General features: G+C 40.8%; 1 protein-coding gene across 2 annotated transcripts in view; it reads left to right on the plus strand.

Annotated features, from left to right (window-relative positions):
• The first annotated feature begins 2,160 nt into the window (after nt 1-2,160).
• The window catches only part of rhbdl3 (rhomboid, veinlet-like 3), a 74,907-nt gene continuing 51,859 nt past the window's right edge, over nt 2,161-25,208 (plus strand). The window contains exons 1-2 of one of the 2 annotated variants that reach the window (XM_079264645.1): nt 2,161-2,490; nt 2,896-2,919. In XM_079264645.1, coding sequence (XP_079120771.1) covers nt 2,347-2,490; nt 2,896-2,919 — 168 coding nt within the window. In that variant the 5' untranslated portion in view covers nt 2,161-2,346. The remainder of the gene's footprint in view (nt 2,491-2,895; nt 2,920-25,208) is intronic. The other variant, XM_079264646.1, reaches the window with a different exon arrangement.

A 25,208-nucleotide genomic window follows, 5' to 3' on the forward strand; every position in this document is an offset into this window, starting at 1 on the left:
CACAACAAGCAAACTGATTTTATTTCCAGTTTTCAGTGTTGAATTGTGGTGATTAATGGGCTGTCCTGTCATTTTGTTGTCTTTGGGCTTAGCACTTCCTATTCTCAGGGAATTACAGGGCAATCTGAGCTCACACTGGATCAAGGATTTTCATTTCAGGTCCTTGAAGGCCACTGTCCAGCAGAATTTAGACCAGGGATCAGTTACGCCTGACCTATTGGGCGACTGTCCTGCAGGTTTTTAGATGTTTTCCTGCTGCACCACACTGCACTCTAAATAAATGGCTCATTTAGAGGTGTGTGCAGAGTTTGTCAACAATCTTTTAAACACCAAATTAATTCAAATCAGGTGTGTTGCAAAAAGGAAACACCCAAAACCTGCTGGAGCTTAACCCAATCCCAAGACTTTTGGGGTTGGTTTATCCCAGTTTTAGACTGGTTTAACACACCGGACTCAAACAAATGGTTCACGTACAACCAGTAGAAGTGGAGAACAAGAATAAATCAAGTGCGTTGGATCAGAGAAACATCTAAAATGTGCAGGGTAGTTGAACTCAGTAGGAAGTTCACCATGAAAATCAAAACTACACCAGTCACTTTGTTCATCATAAAACATTCAGTTTAAGTTCAGTATAAATGACTGCATTTGAAAGTGTGTGTGTGTATGTGTGTGTGGTGTTAAAGGGCACTTAGTGTAAGTTCCATGACACAACAGCAGCACTTCTTAGCTGTTAATTTATACATGAGCTAAGTTCTCCCACATAGCAGGTGTTTCTCCGGCTGTACGTCTCATCTTTCTCCTTTAGGTTCACAGTCTCCTCCCTCCTGCTTCTGCCTCTTCTGTTACAGCTCATCGAGCTGATGTTAACTCATGGCCTGTGAAAGACAGCCGCGTCAAAGCTTATTTTAGTCCAATTAGCTGAAACTCTTGTGGTTTTTACTTCACTTCATGCTGGCATAAAAAAATGAAGTGTAATCTGGCCAAGGAATGTGTGATTTAGTTCATTAACTGCTTCGTTTCCTTCTTTTTATAGTCCTGCTAACAGTTTTTCTGTAACATATAGTCCATCAGAAAACATAAAAACACCTTCAGGGGCAGAAATATAAGACCTAGTAGGTATCCATGGCAATGCTACATGAAGCCCAGAGGAGTTGAAGTGGAAGGATACAGATCAACCAACACGTAGACCACACATGATGTCTACCAGTACATGACTTCCAACCATATATTAAGTGTGTTTGATTTCTCTCAGGGTAATTGGTAGGTGTTTATCTTAAAAGGGAACCCACCCCCCCACCCGTTTGCGTGATTGCAGCAGCAGACCTGCGTTAAATCCCCTGAAATTACCAGGAGCTAATCCCACATCTATGCATACTCCCTGTTCTCTGATTTTAAACCGTGCAGATGTTTTTTTTTTCTTCTTCTTCTTCTTGTGAAGTTTAATCAATTAAGGTTTAAAACAGGAGATCAGAGAAGAAGCTGCAGCAGAGAATTCAGACCAAATCATCCCAGTGACTCCTGGAGTTCCTGGAAAGCCTCAGCAGGAGTAGCTGCTGATCCTGCTTCACCACCGGCCAAAAAATCTACCTCCCTCCCTCCCTCCTCCCTCTCTGCCTCCTCATTTCTCCTCCCCCACTCTCTCCATCTCCCTGCGAGCCTCGGAGGCGCACGGAGCGGAGTTGTTCCGTCTTCTGAAGCCGGCCCAGAACATCACAGCGGACTCAGGCGGTGTGTCCCCCCCTGCACACACACACACACACACACACACCTTCCATCCCACTCAGGCTCCTCGCCTACCGGTGCACGCCGCGGACAAACCAGCTGAACGCGCTCGCTTTGCGCCATCAGGGAGAACGCAGCGCGTGCCAGGTGTCATGACGCACCAAAAATTTTGCCACATTCCCGAACTTCTCTGATCGACTCAGCCACGTGCGCGCGCCGTTTGAGGCGACTTTCACCCGCTGCTGTGCCGGGAAAAGCTCGCGCGAGCCTAAGGTGCGTCATGTTGTCACCCTGAATGATGATGTCATAGTTTCCTTGTGATGGATCCGCGCGCAGCTGCTCCTCCTGCGTCGCATCTCTCCAGAAGTTCAAGCTCCCAAACTTGGATCATTTTCCTCTTTTCGTGGCTCCGCTCCGGCTCTTCAAACATCTGTCTCAAACATCTGGAGAAGATTTCATTTTGCATTTCGCTGCTGAACTTCGTCAACTTTTTCTTCTGCAGGCGAAGCTTTGGAATTCCTGGAATACCCACTCGTGTAATGTTTTCTTTCCCACGCGGGATGGGAAAACGCCACAGCATGTGGAGCAGATCCTAGAGGGATAGTTGCTGCTCTCCGTGGATGTATGGAGACGAGCAGCCCGAGGATGACAGGCGGAGCCCGGGAGGCGCCGGTGCACGTCTCCCCGGCGGTGGCAGCCCACGCGGAGGGCGACGAGATCGAGGTTTTGGAAAGTACCGACGTCCTTCCAGTTGCTCCAGAGGACGTGGTAAGTCCCCCACCAGATGACCACCTATCAGTTTATTTACTGACTTATGCTGCATGTTTTTGTTTCATGCTGGAATATTTTGAACAAGTCAGTAAAATAAATGAACTCAGCAGGAGTTTTACTGGATTTTAAATCCTACTCTTATTTTTTCTCATATCAGAAGATTTTTTTTCTTCATGGTGCTAATACACACACACACACACACACACACACACACATGCCAGGTACTACCAGACATAATGATAGCATGTTGTTGCAGGGATGCATTTAAAGCACACAGAAAAAGAAAGGTGCTTTGGTTAAACAGGTCCTCTCTCTGGCACCTGTTTCTCAGTGCATGTTCCCCTCTTCTTTTCCTCCAACTTACTCCTTCACATTCTCTTTTCTTATCTTTCCTCTTCTCAGCAATGGAAGTCTCTGTTTGACAAGGTATGTATGTGCCAGGCTTTAATCTCTGCATTGCATGCTTCATGCTTCAGCCCTCTGTGTGGAATCTGTGATTGATCTTTGCTTTAATGCTTATTAAGAGTTCTGACCGACACAAATATAATTATCAGCACCAAGATCATGAAGCGGGAGAAGATTTGGGGGATTATTGACAACGGAAAGACAAAACTGTGAGACTTTAAAGAGAAAGGCATGATGTTTAGTGAGTTGAACATTTAATTATGGAGCACAGGGCAAATGTCTCAAGGTGCTCCTTATTTCCTCATAAGTTGCTTTCATGCTGCCGGACTTCTTCAGAATCTGTAAAGTGATGAGTAATTTTTTATTTGAACGTTTGCTGCTTTTTCGCTCTTTTTGAGTCCAGTCATGCGACTTGTATCTGCAAGTTAATCCATCTGGTTCACTGAAGCCTCATCAGAAAAGGTCTTGGAGAAAAAAGGCTGAGATATACAAAATGACACGAGAACTGGACTGAAAAGAACAGATTCTCTTTTCTGCAAGAAAGTTAATTAAAGAATAAGTTAAAGAATGCAAGTGGTCACATCTAATATTGACTTGCATGGATGTTGAATTTGTTTCTTTCCTTCAGATTCTGCACCTCTATTTACATTTGACTAATTTTCAATGAACTGCTGCACTTTTCATGTTAAACTATTTAATAAAACTAGGGGTGGCTGAAGGTTTTTGCTCTGTTCTGTGCTTTAAATAGAACTTAAACCTGTGCAAGGAAATATAGCACCCTGGGACCAACCGATAGCAGAAGAAAGTACCTTTAAAGACACACTAGATAACTTTCTGACCTTAAAAAGTGTGACTGCTGCACTTTATGGCATCGCGTCACATGGTAGCAACTGGATATCAACACACTTGCCATTTTAAACTTTCACTATGATGGCTTTAGAAAAGAAAATGCAGGAGGACATTATGGGAGAAAAAGGGTAACAAAGGCAACACGGAAAGAGATAAAAACAAGTTGTAGTGACTTTTGCAGGCAGGATGGAGGTCAGAAGAGAGATAGGATGCTGGATGGATGACAAATTAGCATTCACTAGAGGAGCACTAAGGGTTCGTTGTATTACCTTAAAACTGAACTTCTGAATTAATGCAGATTTTTTCAGCAACAATTTGACAACTCTCCTCATCTGTATTCCATCTTACATCCCGCCTCCACCATCACTCTGTCCCTTTGTCACAGGTTTTGTTGCTTCCTCCAGTAATTCCCCTTTGCTTTGCTGGATGTTGCATGTTAAGCAATGACCACTGTGTTGATATCCAGTTACTGGCATGTAACATGACATTGTAAAGTGAAATGCAGCTGTAAAGTGAACTTGTCATGTGTGGTCTCTCAGAATTAGGACGCTGTTGGACAACGACAGCTCCAGGAATGTACATAATAAATGTCTCTGTGTCATCAAAATAAATTAAAAACACATACTTTTATGGTCAGAAAGTTGCATAGCGCTACTTAGACTTGCTAAAAATAAACAAGTTACTTGACTTTATTTACCTTTTTTATGTTTGCCAGCTCTGCTGATCTGTGCTGCTTGTAACATCCTGTAAGATCTAATGCCGCTAGCTTGCTCACTGACCTTTATTGTTTGCATATCCCCAATAAATTAATGTTTCCTTCTGCGGGTGTAAACACACACCAGACTGGAAAGTTATTATCTAAATTAAATATATTAAGTCATCCAGCAGAGTAGAGATAGAAGCCCTGGTTTTGTCTTTACATCAAAATGTGCTGCTTTAAACTCCTGACATGCTAGGTAGCACTCATGGCTAACCAGCTAGCCTAGCATTTCTATCAAAACAAACTCTTTTAAAGCAAAAAGCATCTGGGTAGGGGGATACTGGAAGCTATGGGAGTGCCGCTCACTGATGGCGACCCCAGTAATGACAACAGAATGATATGTAATACTGGATACATTGATCTGTGAGTCAGAAACATCGTGAACAAAACACGTCAGTGTGCAGACGCACACACAAACACGCAAACAGCCAAGAAACCCCAGGAGAAGAGAAACAAAACCGGCTGATCTTGCAAGCAGTGGGCTGTACTGACAGACGGCAAACGAACCCCCTGCTAACACACACACAAACACACACACACACACACACATGCACATATGCGTGCACAGCTATCGTTGTGTGGGGCTGCTGCAGCACCTGTCTGGCCCAAGGCCCCCCACTTTCGACTGTGGGTAATTGTATGCAGTTATGTTTGTGTATGTGTGTGTGTAGAGGTTAGCTGGGATTTTAAGGGTTAAGTCTGAGGCTCGTGTCAGGCGCACTCATTCAGGGGGGAGACGGGTGGTCCCGCGGGATTATGTTGTGACTGTGTATGTGTATTAGTGATGGGGTATTTTCTATGGACGGGCATTAAGTAGGGCCTCTCAGGCTGCTGTTATTATGCATGCTGCACAGCTTTGAGTTTCCTCAAGTGGGTGTTAGTCAAAAAAAAGTGCATTTGTCCAAATAGTGAGGTTGCTGTCTGCTCAAGCAGCAACAAATATCCTTTCTCCTCTTTTACTCTTCGTTCCTCCTTCGCACTCACAATGAGTTGCTCCATTTGTCAAGGACCTCGAAGACCTCCAGCTTCTGTGAAGCGACAAGAGGACTGATTGGCCAGGAAAAGAAGGGTTTTAATCCATCCTGGCAACCTGTGTTAGTGCATGAGGGACAAAAGATAAATGCTGCCAGAAACAAAGAGGAAAGGAGCGGACTCTGGTTTCTTCAAAGATGCACTTTGCAAAGTTCATCTTAGCTTCTAAGTCCAATGTCATGAGCAACCTTGTTCCTTTAAAGGCAGTCTGAAAGCAAGTCATTTTTAACCAACATAAACCAACATGCCAGTTGTTTTCCTTTTTCTATTTTACTTTAATTTGATTGAAAAAACATCCAGACAGAGACGCAGGCTGAGAGGGAACATCTGGCGACTTTTTACTTTCAATATGATACCATATGTTCATGGCACCTTTTCATCAGTACTGGTAGACACCAATACCAGTAGCAAAAGGAAAGGAAGGAAAATCACAGGACTGGAAATTGTGCATTATTATCATTATTGCCAAAACAATGAACATTTATACTTGACAGGAATTCACACAGCAAAGTTTAGCTTGTGTTGCAGAGTTATGTTCCTTTACTTGATTGTTAAAAGTCCCAACAGAAATAAGATATGGGCTGAGAGGTAACATCATGGGACGTTCTCCTTTTAGTTTGAAACCAATAGTTTATGGAACTTCTTCATGCATACCAATCCCGATACCATTATCAATAACGCCCCTGGTACTTTTTGCCCTTGGAAAAGAAAATAGCACAATTGGAAATTGTGCATCTTTATTGCAAGGGCAGTGATAAATAAGCAAAACTCATTAACATAAATACTTGAAAGAAATGCTCGAAGTACTAATGAACTTCATCAATGAGTAAATTAGATAAAAATAAGATGAAATTAATCTTTTAATGTGATTATAAAAATATCAGACTGCACATTTAAATAAAACAAACTAATTTAATTTTTTTTTTACTGGTTTAGAAACCTGTTTTAAACCAGTAAAAAAAATAAAACCACAACATCCTATCAATAACCCTTGCATCATCATTATCATCATTATTATTATCACATGACAAGCTACAGTAGTCATGTGACTTCGTATATATTAAATTTTCACACTTAATCTTTTTTGTTTAAAACTCCTAGAGGTTTAAACCAGTAGCCTATTTGTATGAACACAGTGGTTTTATGATATTAAAAAAGTATTTAATCCAATATTTTGACAGGCAAATATGGAAGTATTGATTCCAGAGTGTTATATGTTCATAGGAACAACAGAGAACTTTCTGCATCTTATCATACCTCAGTCCTCGCCATGACAACAGGCTCCAGATTCTGATCAGAGACAGAAGTATGACAGAGGTGCGCTTGGATTATCCTTTCAAGCATATTTCTGTCTTTACTCTGCCAAACATATCATAAGCCACAACCAGATCTAACAGAAAATCTAATTTTATTTATTTGAACAAAATGTTTGAGCTGCATAAAGTAGAGCAAAAGATGTTTATGGATGAGAGGAGTGCTTCATATTTTCTGTTAATCAGACATCTCCATCTGGTCAAATGCAGAGTACATTCTGTTCTGTCCATCACATGAAGGATGTTTACACAACTGAGTGAAGAGTGGATAATCTCCTCCTCGCTCCCCCTTTGAGCTAAAGCGTTTACTCCTGCATGCATATCATTTTTACCAGCTCCCGTGTGACTCTGCACAATTGTATCAGAGTTTCAGATCTTCATGGGCTGGAATCAAAGTGCTGCGTCGCTCTGTTCGCGTTCCCCTTCCCTCCTCTTTGCTGTCCCTGGAGAGGATTTTGTTGCTGTATAAGTACTTCCCTCCTCTGTGTACAGGAAGTTGGAGAGCAAACCTCAGAATGCTTTGATTCATGTTCTGAAACAAACAAGTTGACGGAGCTCAGACATTGGTTTGCAGCAGCACTGACGCTCTTTTTATCATCATGCATCCCAGCTTGTGTTAGTCCTTTACACACACACTCACACACACACACACACACACACACACACACACACACACACACACAATCTGGAAAGGCTGCTGTCATTGTAGCCTGATCCCACAAATTTTGCGCATCCCAGAAAAGAAGTAGTTTTTTTTAGACTGTTTTTCTGTGCTGACTGAACAGCACACTTTCAGGGTTACTGGGGATTTGCGGATGGGCCACAGTTTGTGTGTCGGATTTATCCAATAACACAGATTAAAGATGTTTACATCACACCCTAAAATGAGCAAACACATTTGTTTTGCGCTCCCTGTGAAGGCACATCTGATGGATGGATTTTCTTGCATGGCCAACAGTTTGCAGTAAGAAATGTTTACGGTATTTTTACTCGTCTAAGATGAGTAAAAAAAAACTAAATTCTTCTCTCTTTTAGCTGTGCCATTTTTAGTTTTCTTTTCTTTCTACCAAAACAAAATCCACCAAAGCTGGTCTGGAACCAGAGTCTAACTAAGAACCTGTTTTTTTAAAAAATCTGTTTTATTTGGTAAAACTCTCCAAAAGTGGTACCACACCAGTGCCAACTATTTGCTGGGTGATGGCAAAGAAATGCTTTCATCTGGACTGGGAGGAAGGTGATACGGAGACCACCCAGAACAAAGTACCTTCATTTTTAATACTCCAGACCTGTGTGGTATTAGTCTTCTTAAAGGTTCAGTGTGTGACATTTAGTTGTAAAGATGGGCATAGAAATGAAACATACTTTCATCTGCATGTTGATCCAGTTTCTGTTCTACAGGTGACTTCTTCAAAACTGTATGTGTGTGTACTGTCTTCTTCTAGGTTCCATTTAAGGCTTTAATCATTCCTAATGGTGTTTTCACACCCAACAAAAAATAAAAAAATCCTTTACACAGAAATGTTTGTGCCTTCAGAGACACCACAGTAAAAATGGTGGCACAAATATGGCAGCCAAAATGTACAGTATGTGGACTCTACAGCAAGTAGATGTAGATGGCTCATTCTAATGGAATAAAAACACAAGTGTTTTAGTGAATGGACTAATACCAATAGGAATAGCTTTTAATGATTTATATATATTTTTTCATTTGACCGTTGATGCAACGTTAAAACAACAGAGAAAGGACAGAGTTTTTCCTACTTTACATCTGTTTAATGCTTTAATAAAGACAGTTGTGTTTATGAATGCTGTTCAATAACTTGCATAGAACGGCATTTACATGCACCATTTACAGGAAAATTCTTGAAAAGTGTGTGCTGATAATATTTTAGATCTAAAAATTAAATTAAATCTGAACATCTAAATATTGTCGTATTCTAGCATCATAAATTGACATTGATAGATTTTGTTCAAACCGTGCATAAATTCAGTTTGCAGGGCTTAGATTTTAGAAATGCTGGTTTGTGTTGCAAAGAGATATAATGGTGACATTAAGACTTGATGTTGCAGGAATAATTAGACCAGCACTGTGATCTGGGTAGATGAAATTATGTGACCATGACAGTATTTGTACTCAAAAAGTCAAGTGCCTAACTACATCTGTTCTGGTACAAAGGTTTGTTACTGGGGTGGCACTCTCAAAGTTCTTGCAGTTTCCCCCTCAACAGTGAGTACTGATTGGTACCCTTGGAGTTTATACCTTCTAAAAAGTAGTATTGATTCCTTGGGAGGCCCTTATACCCCAATTTAACAATACTGGTGTTGAAAGGTGCTCTGAAATGAAGAGTGCAAAACCTTCCTGTCACTGTTGGAAAGATCACTCCTGAGAGCGTAGGGCCAAGTATCAGGAATTTTCTATTTTACACAATGCGTATCACGTCAGCATTCAGCCAGGTTTGTTTGTGGCTAAAAGAAGGGATTTGATCTGAACAGAAAGCTGGCCGGAGCCTCGTTAACGTTACCCGTAGGTTTCTGTAAAGCTGAAGTAAAGCTCATCAAGCGGTTCCCACCATCGCTATCTTGTAGTGCCACACATGCCGTTGCTCCTGCAAAACACAAAAATTGGCAGAGGTGGAGGTGTAATCGTGGGGGTGAAAGATGGACATTATTAAATTCCGACCTTCCTGTAGCTAACCCAGAGCAAAGGCAAGCTAATGCTAAATCGTGTTGGTAGCCGGTTAAAAACCACACTCTGCCTTCTTGCAGCAGGACACTGGGTACCTGTCAATCAAAAGGACACGGCGCAAATTATGCCAAATTTTGAGATTAAATTACTTCTAAAAAGATGAGTTATAGAAATATTCACTCTCCCTGCGGTTGACATGAAATCAACATGACCTATTAAACCTAGAATGCTTTTGTACCAGGCTGTAAACATGTTTATTTCTGCTGTAAAGTTGGTCTTTTTAACATGGGAGTCTATGGGGATTTGCTCTGTTTTGGAGCCCCTAGTGGATGAAGGGGGAACTGCAGTTTTATGCACTTGTGCATTTTAACCGCCAGAGGTTGTCGCTTGGTTTAAACTCAGGTTCATATTGATGTGATGATGTGGCTCTGCATAACTACCTGACTTTTGGAAAATCAGAACACTTGTTTTAGCACCATCCCTGATCTGGAGCTACATTTAAGAGATACATTTCCCAATGCTATACCGATCTTAAACTGGAGGTCCTGAGCTGTACCAATAGGAAACCTGTCTCAAATAAAAGTAGATGAAGAGTAATTATTTATAAATGATTGAATGCAATAGAAATCATCTTTTTCCTTTCAACTATCAGTTAGCAAGTCTTTCACTGTGGGCTGACTTCCCATCTGTGTCTGTGCATGAGTGTGTCCTCATCCTCCTCTGTGCTGACAGTCTGCTCCCAATGCCACACTGAAATCCCACTGGCATGTGCCTACAGGAGCTTAGCGATTAAACACTTTCACATAGCTGCATATTTTCCATGAAACTGTTTCCCTTTTGATTTCTTCGTTGTTGGCACAGGCCAGGCTCAGCTGGTAACACTATCTCAAAACACCCCTCTGCAAACAGCACAACAATTCATTGTGTGGTAAGTGTTCTAGGAATGTTGTTGTATTGTGAGGAAAACAAACTGCAATATGTTCAGACACAGTCTACGATCACCATTACATCACTCATGTAATGCAATAGAATTATGGAGTTTTTTGTTTTCTTTTTCTTCTGCCAGAATCTTCTCACACAGCTGCCATGGCCTCAATGACACTTTTTTGGTCCGCCACCCAGGTTACTTAATGGGTAAGCCAACTGGGAAACCTCAGCTGTGTTTAGTGGTGCATGCAGGGTTAGGATGTCTTCCCACGCCCTGTCAGTTTTACCCACTTAACAAAGGGGTATGGAAAGTGAGCTCATAGACTGTTCACTGCAGCTGATGGTAGCGCGGTAGTGTTTTTTTGGTTGGGTCGTCTTGTTGCTTTGGGTTAAAAGCCTCAGGTGCATCATTACAAAGGGAACACACACGCTGTAATGGGAAGAATTTCTTGAGGTGTTTTGGAAAATAACAGAAAAAGATGGTTATGTTTCTGTTTTAAAAGACAATTCATTATGCATCTAGAGACAAAATTTTAGTTTTACACAGGAGGGTTTGATACATTTTGAGTTTTTAATAAAGCAGAAACTTCCAGCGGTTAAAGCTAAAGCCTATGTGGAAGTGGCAAAAATTGCAGTTTGCCCCTCTTCGACTAGAAGCTCCAAAAGGGTCAACCCCCATAGACTCCCATGTTAAAAAGGCCAACTTCACAGCAGAAATAAACATGTTTACAGCCTGGCACAAAAAAAACAATTTAGGTCTGATAGGTCAACTTTACTTCATGACAACTGTGGGGAGTTTTTTTTTTGTTTTTTTAAAAAAAAAAGTTATCCGTTTACAACCAACCTTATCCTAAAATTTGTCATAATTAAGCACGTGTCGTTCTGATTGACAGGTGCTGGATATTAGGGCTGCACAATTATGACCAAAATATTAATCACAATTATTAATCACGATCATTCATTGTTTCTGGAAAAACATGTATTTTTAATGCACCACTTATAAACAACATGTCTGCGGAATGGGCAAGTTGTGCACACGGCAGGGTTTGTGTTGTGCCGCTTGTTGTAAAAATGTTCATATTTTTACCACCTCGATCAGCTGTTTAATCAAAACAATCCTTTTTACGTGCAACAGGAAAAATGCGGACCTCAAATGTCCAACCAATCCAACGATACTTAACTGGCTGCTGGTGAAAGATGTGTGCGCTTGGTATTGAGGCCGCTTAATGAAGCCTTAACCACACGTTCGCCCCCTGGTGGTTAGCAGACTACTAGTAGAGAACCTGAGTAATCAGAGAGTAATCATGCAGCAGAGCTCGTGTTTTGGATTTAAATATCGTTGACGACCAGGTTTGTTTAATTGTGGCCACCAAAATCATGATCACGATCAAAATACAATTAATTGTGCAGCCCTACTAGATGTACTGGTGCAAGAAGGCAGAGTGTAGCACAATTGCGGCTTCTAGCCAACTGACAGCATGATATTTTGCCTAGCTACCTCTGCTAGCTGGTTAGCTTCCGTTAGCTCTGTGTTAGCTTAGCTAGCTTTTAGCTACAGGCAGCTCATAATTTGATAACTGTCAATCATCTACCCTCATGCTCACAGCCCCCCTCTCAGCTCCACCTCTTTGCCCATTTTTGTATTTTCTAGTAGAGACGGCATGCGTGTCGCTGTCAAGATGGCGACAGTGGGAACCGCCCAATCAGCTTCAATTCTGCTATTCAGAAACCTACGGGTGATGTCATGGAGGCTCCGTCCATCTTTTCTACACCGTCTATGTTTTTAACATGTTCATTAGCAAAAATATTTGTTTTTCTTTGTCAGTTATAGCAACCAAGTCTATAATTATGACAGTTATTCTTGTTTTGCACCATTTAATTGGCAAAAATATACTTACTGGCTACTTCATCAGGTCCAGCCATTTAACAATTCTTGTGTGTATATATATATATATATATATATATATATACACATATGCATGCATGTATAAGTGCATATATATACATGTATATTGTGGCTAATTTCACAATTTATGCTCTTCCATTTTTAAAAAATATTTGCAAAAAAAAAAAATAATTCAATTACCTATGAGGGCTAAAAATGATACTGAAATAGTTGAGTTAAAATAGTTGAAAAGTTATCAAAGGTAGCATATGAAATTAATTTATAACAATTTCTACCTTCTTTCTTATGAATTCCAGATAAGTTTTCGAGGTGAGACTTGATCCTTTGAAAACCACATGACTGCTAGTGGTCAGACATGTTTTATGTTTTCCCCCCAGCAGTGATGGTGTGTATCCTGCCTTCAGATCTGAGCAGTGCTGACTCTTTACACTCACTCTGGCTTTGACGTTGCTTTGATTCTGTGTAGGAAACACAACAAAACCACATGACTTTTCATGATGGAATCGTGCCATTGATGAGATTAACACATTTTATTTGATCCACTGATCTGCATGCTGATGTGATTACATCTTTATTATTAGATTTCTGCTCTGATTCACATTGGTTAATCTTCACAGTCTTGTGTTTAACCCACTTTAGCACTCATGACCAACATATTTCTCATTTATGCACTTTTGCTGTAGATTTTAAATCCAAGAATTAAGATCTATTTGTGGATTTGATGGCTTTTGGTTGCTTGGATTCTGTATGTGTAGACTCCACACTCCATCTTTTATCCATGATATTTATAGTATACCGATGTGCTTCTCAGCTTAATTACCACTGGCACATGCACAGATGGTGGGGTCACAGTTTGCTGACCTGCTCATCCAACATCGCACCACTGATTGACACCAGCTGAGTCTTGGGGATGACTCAACAACAAACACTGTGTGGAGAAACTGAGATGGTTTTGTCTTAATTTAGGCTGATAAAAGTAGTTAAGAGCCTCAGATTACGCTCCGCATCATGCTGGTGAAAAGCGCCTGGGCGGTGTGGCGATAAAATGACAGACAGTCTCAAACATTCTCATTGAAAGATTTAATCAGTACTCATGGTTCCCTGCTCCTCTGCCTCTCCCCCTGCTCAGCTCTAAATAGATTTTCTTAATGAAAGGCGCAGTTCCAGTTGGCGGAGTGTGAAAACAGTCCCTGCTTTTATGCAGAAGTAAAAATAGCTGCTGTATCTGTCGATGTGTAAATGGCAAAGGGAAGATGCATCAGTCTGTCTGTAATTGGTTGTAGCGTGTTAAACTCATATAGCAGCCTTAGCATGACAGACAAGTGTCCTTTTTCATTGTACGATGGCTCAGTAATGGATAGCAGCCATATGTTTTGTGTGTACATGCAGGATGATTGTATAAGTGCCTAAGCTAAATCCATAGTGACAGTGGTGGTAGTGGTGGAGGATGGGTGTGCTTGCTTTCTTTAAAACCTGACCCAAGAAAAATTGGACAGAAGAGTCCAATTTTTTAAATCTGACGTCTTTATTTGGCCCTTTAACAAAATGTATTTAATTTATTACCATGTGATAGGTTCTGCTTCCTGGTATCTGTTAAGAGGAGAGGAGCATTAGATTGTGAACAACAGAATTTTGAGCCAAGTTTCTACCATAAAGTGTTGCAAAACGGTGTCAGAAATTGAATGCTGTTTCCCTTTTGGCCCATCCATTGGAAGGGTTCGCAACAGCATATGTTTTACGCCAGATGCCCCTCCTGACGCAACCCTCTGCAATTTTCCAAGGTTGGTCCAGCCCTCAGAGAACAACTGTGTCACTGCAGCAGTGTAAGGGAGCAGGAATCGAACCGCAGATTGTCAGTCAGGCTCTACCACCTGAGCCAATGCTCATCTCAGAAACTGTATGTATCAAAAATGATACATTTGGCTTTAAAATACATTAACATACATTGTGTCGCTTTGACGTTTTCCCTCTGGTTGCTGATTAAGGTCAATTCCCACCAGAGTTAAGGAGATGACTTAAAACTGGCAGACTGATTCACCTGTGAAGGCATGCTGCTGTGATGGAGGCAGGATGTGATTCAGCATCATCTTGCTGAAATCTGCAAGGTCTTCCCTGAAAGAGACGTTGCCTGGATGGAAACAGATGTTGCTCTAAAACAGGGGTGTCAAACTCCAGTCCTGGAGGGCCAGTATCCAGCAGGTTTTTGTAGTTTCCCTTTACCAACACAGCTGATTCAAATCAAATAGATCCAGCAGCTTCTTGTCAACCAATTTTTGAGTTTCAGTCAGGTGCATAGACTGTATATAAAGAGATGGACGGAGTCTCCGTGACGTCACCCATAGGTTTCTGAAGAGCTGAATTGAAGCTCAGTGGGCGGTTCCTACCGTCGCCATGTTGGCAGCGTCATGCGCGTCGTCTCGCCCGGAAAATACAAATATGGGCAAAGAGGTGGAGCTGAGAGGGCAGCCGTGAGCATCATGGCGGATGATTGACATCGAGCAAACTCCGAGCTTTCTGTAGCTAAAAAAACCCCGAGATAACGGGAACTACCCAGCTAACGGAAGTAAGCGGGCTAAAGCTACGTCACTTTGTTAACTGGCTAAAAACTGCGGTTGTTCTACGTTCTTCTTACTTGAAGCCAGAGATTGGTACTTGTCACGCCCCTAAATTTGCCGAACTTCGAGATTAAATTACTTTAAAACGGGCGAGTTTGAAAAAAATTCACTCCCCCCACAGTTGTCATGAAGGTAAACCTGATCTATAAACCGAAAATGGATTTTTGAACCAGGCTGTAAGCATGTTTATTTCTGCTGTAAACATGTTTATTTCTGCTGTGAAGTTGGCCTTTTTAACATGGGAGTCTATGGGGATTAGTTCTGTTTTGCAGCCCCTAGTGGATGAAGGGGAACTGCAGTTTTATGCACTTCCACATAGTCTTCACTTTTAACTGCCAGAGGTTGCCGCTTGATCAGGTGGGTTGGAGCACGGAGACAACAAAACCTGCAGGATAGGGGCCCTCCAGGACTGCAGTTTGACACTTGTGCTCTAAAACCTCCATGTACGTTCCGGTATTGATGGAGCTTCCCAGATGTGGAAGCTGCCCACGCCATCGGCTCCAATGCAGCCCCATCCCATCACAGATGCAGGCTGATAACAAGCTGGATGCTCTCTGTAGTCTGCAGGACACGCCGCCCATGCTGTCCAAAAAGTATATAAAACTTAGATCCATCTGACCACAGAACAGTTTTCCACTCAAATCATTCTAAATAAGCTTCAGTCCTGAGAAGATGGAAACATTGCAGGATTTTGTTCACATTTGCTATATTTTTTTTTGCATGATTTAATCTGCATTGACGGATTTTACAGTGATTGAATTCTGGAAATGTTCCTGATCTCATACAATGATTTTTAGTGGAGAGTAATGACTGTTTTTAATGCAGTGCTGCTAGAAAGACCAGAGATCGTAGTTTAAAAATTCAACGTCCCCAGCACACAGAGATTCCACATGATCCTATTAATCTTTTGACAGTATTACATACTGTAGATTGTGGGATCTTCAAAGTGTTTGCAATTGAGGAATATTTTTCTGAAATTGTTCGACAATTTTTAGACACAGTTTGTTGCAGATTGGGGAAACATCTTTATTAGGGCTGTGACGATATGCTTTTGTCCCGATTTGATTCGATTCCGATTTTTTTGGGTGCCGATTCTATTTAAATTGCGATTCTCAAAATTCTTTGCTATTGATGATTTTGGTAGATTAAAAACAAATTAAATGTATGAAACTTTTGTTTTTTTACTCATCATTTTCTTTCATTTCAATGAGGAAAAAAACAACACAGTAGCCATTCCATCATTCTGCTGCTATAAAGCCCAAGAAGACAAAACGAAAAGAGCACAACAAAAACAGTTAGAATCAACCATATCGGATCACTGCAGTCACAATAATAACATGGTCCAGGACAACACACACACATCATTGAATCATAGACCAATGAATACAAAAGATGGATGAAGGAGGCAAGAAATTTAAAAAGTGGTCTAATATCTGTCATCAAGTTGGCCACGCCAAGGAAAACAGCTGATAAATGACTCGCAACAGCCTGCAGGAGACTCTTCTGATGAAGCCTGCAGCGCTTGTCGAAACATGTCAGGGTTTAAAAACAAACTTCTACCTGAACCTTTTTCTGAAAGAAGAAACCATAAATACGTCTTTTTTTTTTTTTTTTTTTTTGATAGGGACAAGTATGCTCCATGAATGATGTCACATACTGCAGCATTTTAGCCAAGGCTAATTTTCAATGCCCGTCCCTAGTTGGGCTTTTACACAATAAGAAAGTATACACAGTTTACATTGCATTGGAAAATTAAAAGTATATACACATATGTGCCTTTATATATATTCTATATATACATACAAATTACAAATACGTATGTATACACCAAAATGTAAAATTAAGTAAAACACATTCAAGGCTGTCAATAAAAATCTGTCAGAAATAAGAACATTGTCAGTACATTCAATCAAAACTACCGTTTTACAACCCACACAAAAACATTACAATACTAAAAGTGAGTGCAGACCTGATGTGTCTTTATCCAGTTCTTAAGTCTGGAAGTAAACCTTTTAAAATCCGGTATGTCTTAAGGTCTGTTGGGAGCGCGTTCCATAACCGAGAACTCTTCACAGAGAAGGCTGTCTGCCCAAAACTAGACCTAAAATAGGGGATCTTACAGTCATGGTTTGTCACATTTCTGGTAACTGCTGCTGTTTTCTCTCCACACATGTGCTTAGAGGCTCAGATATAGAATAGATACATCTGAAATTGATGAAGCTGTCAAAGCTCATCAGATTGTATTTTTTGAAGATATTGCTGTGGTGATGATGGATTGGCTTGTTATCCATAACTTTTAATGCTCTGTTATTTAGCAAACCTACACGTTTGGTTGCAGTTGGAGCAGCCTGAGTCCATATTGCCATGCAGTATGTTATATGAGAAAATACCATAGCATGCATGTACAACAGGGCAGTCTGAAACCTATGAAACATGTTTCAACACCTCATTGTCTGTGTGAAATGTTTGGTGACCATATGCTGAACACGGACCCCCTCATCTTAAACCTGCACATAAAACAATGCAGACTCTAGCTTCCTGTGTTTGGACCACAATCTCCTCACTCGATGTAGTTCCAGAACTGCTGACAGGGATTATCACGTACCATCACACCAAACTGGAGGCTGTATGTGTATTAGTGAGTTATAGCTAACAGTACTGTTGATGGGTCAGTGGTTTAAAGGACCAGTGTGGGACATGAGATGGACAACATCTATTTCTTTGCCCCATAAATATCATTTAAATGTTGGCAGTGTCCCAGGACACATTCCTTTTGGCCAAAGGTCCTATAGGTGTGGAGTGAAGCCTCACAGGTGCAGTGTTGACATGGTTACAATTACCCTGTGTTTTCTGTGTGCACCTACATTTGTGTGTGTGTGTGTGTGTGTGTGTGATGACTTCTGCTTCTACAGCGATTCACTTCCTATTGAGGAATGTTCCACACTGAGCATTAAGTGGAAACGACCCTGTTGTTTCTCCTCAGCAGACTGAGTGGTTCTAGTTGTTCCTAATATGCTCATTAGTGTCATTAGAGGAAAAAAAAAGAGTACTGCATTCACTCACAGGTCACTTATTGGGTATACATTGCTAGTACTAAATACTACAGCATCCAGTTATGTATCATCACCTGCTCCATTTTTATTACTATTAGCAGGAAACATCAAGCTCAATGAGATTGATGGCTCAAAAAAAAGTTGAACTTACTGGGTCAAGCTGCTTGGGAAGAACTTAACAAGCCGTTGAGGAGAGCCGTTTGATTGGGTCTGGTGTGTCTGAGACATCTAAAACCTGCAGGACTGCTACTTTGGAAGACTTTATTTGCTTTAGATCAGGGACCTGTCCTGCAGGTAGTGGATGTATCCCTGCAGCAACACACCTAGTACAGGTAAATCATCAACAGACTTGTGCAAAACTTGACAACAAGCCATTGGAGATCCCACTCAGTTTTTTTTTTTTTTTTTACCGTGGCTTTCAATTGGATTTACTGAGTGCTCCTTTTGTGTCTTTATTTTAAACCTGTTTTAGTAGTTTTACTGTATTTATTTGATTTTGTTCCATTATATTGGGCTTTGAATATTTACATGAGCTTGTAAAACATTTTGGGTTTTGGTATGGAAATATATTTGACATTGGCATTGGTAGATTAATGGGTTGGACCCCATTTGGCTTCAGAACTGCCTTAGTTCTTTGAGCCATCCATTCAACAAGCTATTCCCATGAGATTTTGCTTAATATTGGCATGAAGCATCACACAGTTGCTGCACATCATGATAAGAATCTCCCGTTCCACCACATCCCAAAGCTGCTCTGATGGACTGAGATCTGGTGACTGTGGAGGCTGTTGGAGGACAGTAAACTCACATTTAAAAAAAACATCTGGAGAGGATTTGAATTTTGTGACATGGTGCATCATCCTGCTGGAAGTTTCCATCAGAAGATGCTACACTGTGCTCATAAAGGGATGGACATGGTCATACTCTGGTAGGCTGTGCTGTTTAAAGATTGCTACACTGGTACTCGGAGGCTGAAGAGTGCAAAGAAAATATTCCCCACACCGTTAAATTACCATTAGCAGCCTGAGCCATTTGACGTAGGATGCATCCATGCTTTTATGTTGTTTCCACCTAATTCTGACCCTACTATCTGGGTGTTGAAGCTGAAAAGGTGATCCATCATTTTTCCATCTTCTATTGTCCACTTTTTGCGAGTCTGTGTGAATTGTTACCCCAGTTTTCTGGTCTTAGCTGACAGATGTGGAACCTGTTGTGATCTTCTGCTGCTGCAGGTGTTGAATATTCAGGGATGGTTAACTGGTTAGCTGTTTGTGTAAACAAGTTTACAAGTTTAACAGGTGTAATCTTGTAAAACATACAATAAGTGTATACATTAAAAAAAAAAAAAAAGGCAATATAAATGTGGACCAGCAGGACTGTTTATGTGCTACTGGGACAGATGATGCTGTGACAGCCACTACGCAGATGTTTATGCTCTATATGCTAGATATAACAGCAGCTACTTTTTCTTCGCTTTTACTCTGAATTACTCACTGGGTTTCAGATCACTTTGTCTTGCTGTGTACTCAGCTGTCTGTGAAACACTGATGCAACAAATTGCTTCACCAGCATATCCTTGTTTATTCTTCCTTCTCCTTGTCTCCCTGGAGAATCTGTACTTATGGAGACTGTTGTCTAATCAAGAGACTGCAACATATGCATAATTCAAAGGGAATGTTTTTTTTCTGCTTTCAACATGCCCACGCTGAACCTGTATTGTAGGTAGTACGGTCAGAAAGCAGTTGTAGATATTCAGTCACTCTCACATGTCCTGACTGGGACTTTTTGTTGCCATAGTAACCTTCCCATCCCCAGCCGGGACACCTCAGCAGATGTCCAAGGTGAGTGGCAGTGCTTAGCTTTCACACAGATCCGCGTTCCTGTCCTGTCCCCTCTGTGTCGTCTTACAGGGACACAGCAGCCAAAGCCTGCCCGCCGGGCCAAAGTGCTGAAGCGGCTAACTGTGGCAAGGTCAAAACCGCATCACGCTACACAACTAAACCAGCAAGAAATAATACCAGTTTGGATTGTTCACTTCCTGCTCTGATGTTTAGCATCTTTTGTCTTGCAACTGTGTTCTTTCCAAAGCTGTGCATTTTAAACTAAACCAGATGTCGTGTAGGTGAACCTTTAACAAAGGCCTACACCAAATTAGATCATAAGTTTGAGGTGGTCCCACCTATGATAGAACTTGGCTTATTTTACAATAGAGTCAATTCTTTTTATAGCCCAACGTGTGAATGTTCATGAACAAATGATGTTTTATAAAGATAGATCAGCCTCGACTGTCAGTTGAGCTGGAAACATGACTGGAAAGTATTTTTGTACTTTCAAAGATGTGTCAGATTGTGCTAAGATTAGCTAATTGGAGAGGCAATATAAATTACCACGAAGAGTACCTAAATTGGTCTTACCCCAAAATATATTGGCACTTTAAGTATTTTATTTACTTGTTGGAGTTTTAACATTCAGTACAGATGACTAAACATCTCTCTTCGCACTAATGCTCTGTCATGTTCTTTAGTGACAAGTTCATACCAGTATTAGGTCTACTGGTATAATGTTATCTTGTTTCATTTTATCTTGTGTTCAACTTGCTTTAGATTTTTCTCTGAGCCAGCAGCAGATACTGGATAGTTTGTCATCCATCGTGCATCCTACCTGTACTCCGAGCTCTTTCCAACTAGTAAAAGTCAGTCCAGTGTTAATTCTTGTTTTGTCTCGTGTTCTGTCCCTTAACATCTTTCTTCTTCTTCCAGTAGTGTTTTCTTGTGTTTTTATGATCAATTAGCCACAGCGCACAATCGATGCTTCCAGGCACATTACTCAGAGCTGTAAAGTGAAAAGTTACTCAAAAGGGATGTTATTTATTACTTAATATGGCAACTTCATTGTTTACAGCACACAGCAAAACTTACGGGCCATTTATGTTCCATTACATATGTAAATGGGGATGTCCATTTCAAACGTTGTCATCGTCACCCTCATACTTCCATGTGTCTTTTATGCTGCCATGGTTGTTAATTCAGCTTATCCACTTGTAGGCAGTGCTGAGTTCAGAGTTCCCTTCTGCATTTTAACACCCGTTAGTAGCAGTGGTGCTTTATAAATCCGTTTATAACCCCGAAGAAGTAAAAAAAAAAAAAAAGAACCTTCTTATGTTTCATCTTTTTAATTGCCAGTTTCCGTTATGTCTCTTCCGGCTCCTTTTCTTTGCGTGTCAGCTACACAACGCAACACTGCCCCAATGATTTCTGGGGATACTGCTCTATTTTCTGTGCCAAGTGATGGATATCTAAGCTCCTTAACAACCAAAGTATGCCAGAACTAACGTAGGAGATGGATGAAGCTGTCTGTCTTCAGAGTTAAATTCATAAATGAGCCTTTAGCAGTTAGCTAGTTTTACATGCTAATGGCAGCACTGCTGCAAACAGAAGTAATTGAAATGGTGCCCAGTGCTAGAAACACAATCTAAGCTACACAATTCCATAAAACAGCCAGATAAAAAAAAGAGTTTTTGGGTACAAACTGTGTGCAACCTAATTACTGGCATGGGGGTGACAACTGTTTTAATTGTTTTTATTCAATTTGAAACAGAGATCATGGACGGGTGTTGCATTTGATATTGAGAAATGACGAGTAGGTCAGCTATTGGAAAAATGCTTTACAGTAGTATTGCTTATTACTATACAGTCAAAGGCTAAAATCAGGAGTATTTCAAGATCACTCAGGTATCACAACACTTCACTATTATCGTGAAGTGTTGTATTTTGGTCTTTCACAAAGCTTGTTGAGAAAAGAGTTTATAGATGTCCCCATCATGGTTGAATAACTGTCTCGCTCCTTGAATATATATATATATATATATATATATATATACACCTTTTTTTGTACAGCAGGACTTGTAAAAACCTTATTTATTGCACCCCAATGGGGATTTCTGAACAAACAGTAGGATGACTTGTAGGTCAGGGCAAGCAGTGCTATAGGATCAAGATGCGTCACTATGGAAGATTCCCAGTCTTTAAATCTTTGCTAAATCCTTTTCCAGCCCAGCAGGAAATTTATGTTTTCATTAACTCGTCACTGCTGTATTGAGAATTGGAGGCTGAATTTGCAGCCTGTAATTTACAATATTTTACAGTCATGTTTATAAAAATCTAGAAAAAAGAAAACTTATCAGCACCACACCCAGTGTACCTTTTGATTTCCTGTAATTCGGAGTAAAGAAAATTTCCAGATGAGGTGGCAACTTAAAGTCGTAACTCCCTGAAACATGAAACTTTTGCATAACTGAGTAAAATAAAGTCGCACCCTGGAAAATTAATGAGGTCTCTGCTCTTTTCCGGGTGGGGGTGGGTAGCTCTTTAGCTCTTTTTTAAATTTCTATTGGCAGCACGGACAGTTTGGGGTAAAAATGCTGAGAAGATTTGCAACTGTTTTCAGTAATCTCCATTTGTAATGGAGGATGATGAACTTTTATGATCTTTGTTAATGTCTTTCCTCCTTAGAATTGTGTTGACTTGATTTCTCCAGAGCAGCAAACGGCCAAAACTTCTGTCAAAAAGGGGTTTGAACTATTCATTCATATAGCTTTTGATTAACAGCATCTATGCTACTTATGCTTTTAATGCAGTTAGGTTGTACTTAGTTTTTCACACTCCGCCGCCTGTGTGGATTACTTTTTGCTAAATATATAACATGTTTTGTTGATCATCCTTCATTTTTTAACCTGACATTGTTGTCAATGATCTTTAGATCGATGAAACCTTTACACATTAATGTATGTGTAGCTCGTAATATCTTTTTTTTTTTTTTAAGTCTTTTGTTCAGCTGCTGTAATGCAGAATGAAAGAACTCCCTTCTTTCCTCACTATTAAAGGAAAGGAGAACTGGTCATGGAGAGCAGGGATTGTTTCTTGCTTTCTGCCCTCTGAGGATTATGGGAATAGGATTATGAAGTAAAGGGCGCCTTAGTTGGATGTTTCTTTGCTGCCAAGGCTCAAGAAACAGCTGACTGGCTGACCGCCTGATAGTAGCTAATTAATAAAATCTCCTGATTTGCCAAGTTGCCCCAAAAGAGCACAAGTAATGAGATATCAGTAGTCTATAGCGTGAACCTCTTTGGTCGGGGAGGGAATCTGGAAGACGCTTTGAAAGGTCCCACCCAACCCAGATGGCAACCTTGAAAGTGTTTCTGAGAGGCGATAAGCCCCCTGTGCACCCTCCCGTCCTCACCCTTAGCCTTTTGGAGCTCCTCTTTTCTTTCCCTGTTCTTTTAGAGATTTGAAGTCTGGAACCTCCCCTTAGGGCAGCACAACCACTGGTCCATTTGCCAGCTATTAGAGATCATAAATCTCAGTGGTGAATGGAAGCGCTGCCATCAGTGGTGCAGGGATTTGATGGTGTTGTTGAAGGAGTTGACCTGAGGGCAGGCCTCAGGCAGGAGAAGGGACTGAATGGGAGGGAAAAAGACAGCCAGGGGATGGCTCATTAAACAAATGTTTCTCTCCGCTTTTTGTTACCCGTCTTTCTATGTGAAGAGCGGCTGAATGTGTGGATTCGTGAAGGGGTGTTTGATGGAGGGTTTGGCCCATCGTTAATGAGGGGGTTCTCACCTCCATGTAAAGGGGTGGTTTTGGGAGAAAAGGTCACGTTCTCCATCTTAGTCTCTGAACTGACCTGCTGATGCCCTGCACCATGAGTTTTCTCAGCTGATGAGACGAGGATTTTGACTTCTGTATGTCTGTTGGAAAATGAGCATGAAGTTGTGTGTTTGTGGTAATTATAGCTGCTGTGGCATGAGCTTTCCTAACCCTGCTGTTCTATTGTGTCCCAGATCTGAGTCCCACTTGTGGTTTGTTGTGTGTTTATGTTTGTGTGTTTGATTGTATTTCCATATATCCAGTGTGGATGCTTTCACCAGCTGCGACAGGGGGTAAAGTGTTTATTTGAGCACATGCTAGAGAGCCTGCTGAGGGGCATTCAAGTGACTGCTGCAATCCTCCCTGCTCTTTGAGACACCCTGGGGACATTACAGCTCCCGCTCTCTTATTAAGTCTGTCTCCTGCCCCCTCAAAAACTATCAACCAGTGTGTCCTTCCCCAGACTGCTCTCTGTCCGACACAATCAGACTAACACTGATGATCTTTTTTTCTATATTTGCTCAAATATATTGAGCTCAGTCAACCCAGGGTGCTTACGGAGGGTCCCTTTGGTAATTCTAAAGATATATTTGTATTATGTTCAACTTAAACTATAGTACCATTCAAAGGTTTGGACATGTTTTCTAATTAAATCTAATGGGGAAGCTGGTGCAAACTTTTGACTGGTAGTGTACATGCTACATGCTAGTCTACATACATACAAGACTGCCTCTGACAATGTTAAAATACTATTTAAACATTATTGGCTGATTATTGACTGCAGCTTGATTGAATCTTCGTTTTACATTGTTAGCCGTAGGGTTGGGCAATATGATGATATATATCCTTTGGACAATAGAAAATGTCTATTGTTTCATATGAGATTCTATTGTTTGCGCCACAATAAGGTACTTTACCGCAGTATTTTACGTCAAGATGTGCTTTACAGCATGCACGCTGCAATACATCAACAAACATGGAGGAAGACGGTAGCAGACGTGTTTCAGAGCAGGATAATTCACTAAAAGATGACCAGCCAACCCAAACTGATGAGCTTGTTCCTAAAACCGAAAATTTCTGTCGCATGGATGTGGTTTGGATGTAAAAAGACCAACATGGAACCGACAACAGATTAACTCACAGTCCCAACAACGGACTCCGACACACCTAACTCATTTTATCACCTGTGGAAGAATCAGGATAAAGATTACAGAATAAAGAATAGAGTAAATGAGCAAAAGCTGCATCAAGTGGAGGCGAAAATGCTCATAATAAACTCCAGATGCAAACGCTGCAACAGGTATCTACCCGTGAAATGCCATACAGCCATAGTTCCCGCAGGTAGAAGGCGATCACTACTGCCGTTGCCAATCACATCTGGCACACAACTGATGACTAACACAAAATTACAAAAACAATTTTATATCAATATGTATATCGTTATGGGAATATAAAATGAGTTATATCGGGGTATGAGATTTTAGTTAGACGTTTTCCTTCTTCTTCAGATGACTTCATACTGCC

The sequence above is a fragment of the Telmatherina bonti genome (genome assembly GCF_933228915.1).
Source record: "Telmatherina bonti genome assembly, chromosome: 3".
In the NCBI taxonomy this organism is placed as follows: domain Eukaryota; kingdom Metazoa; phylum Chordata; class Actinopteri; order Atheriniformes; family Telmatherinidae; genus Telmatherina; species Telmatherina bonti.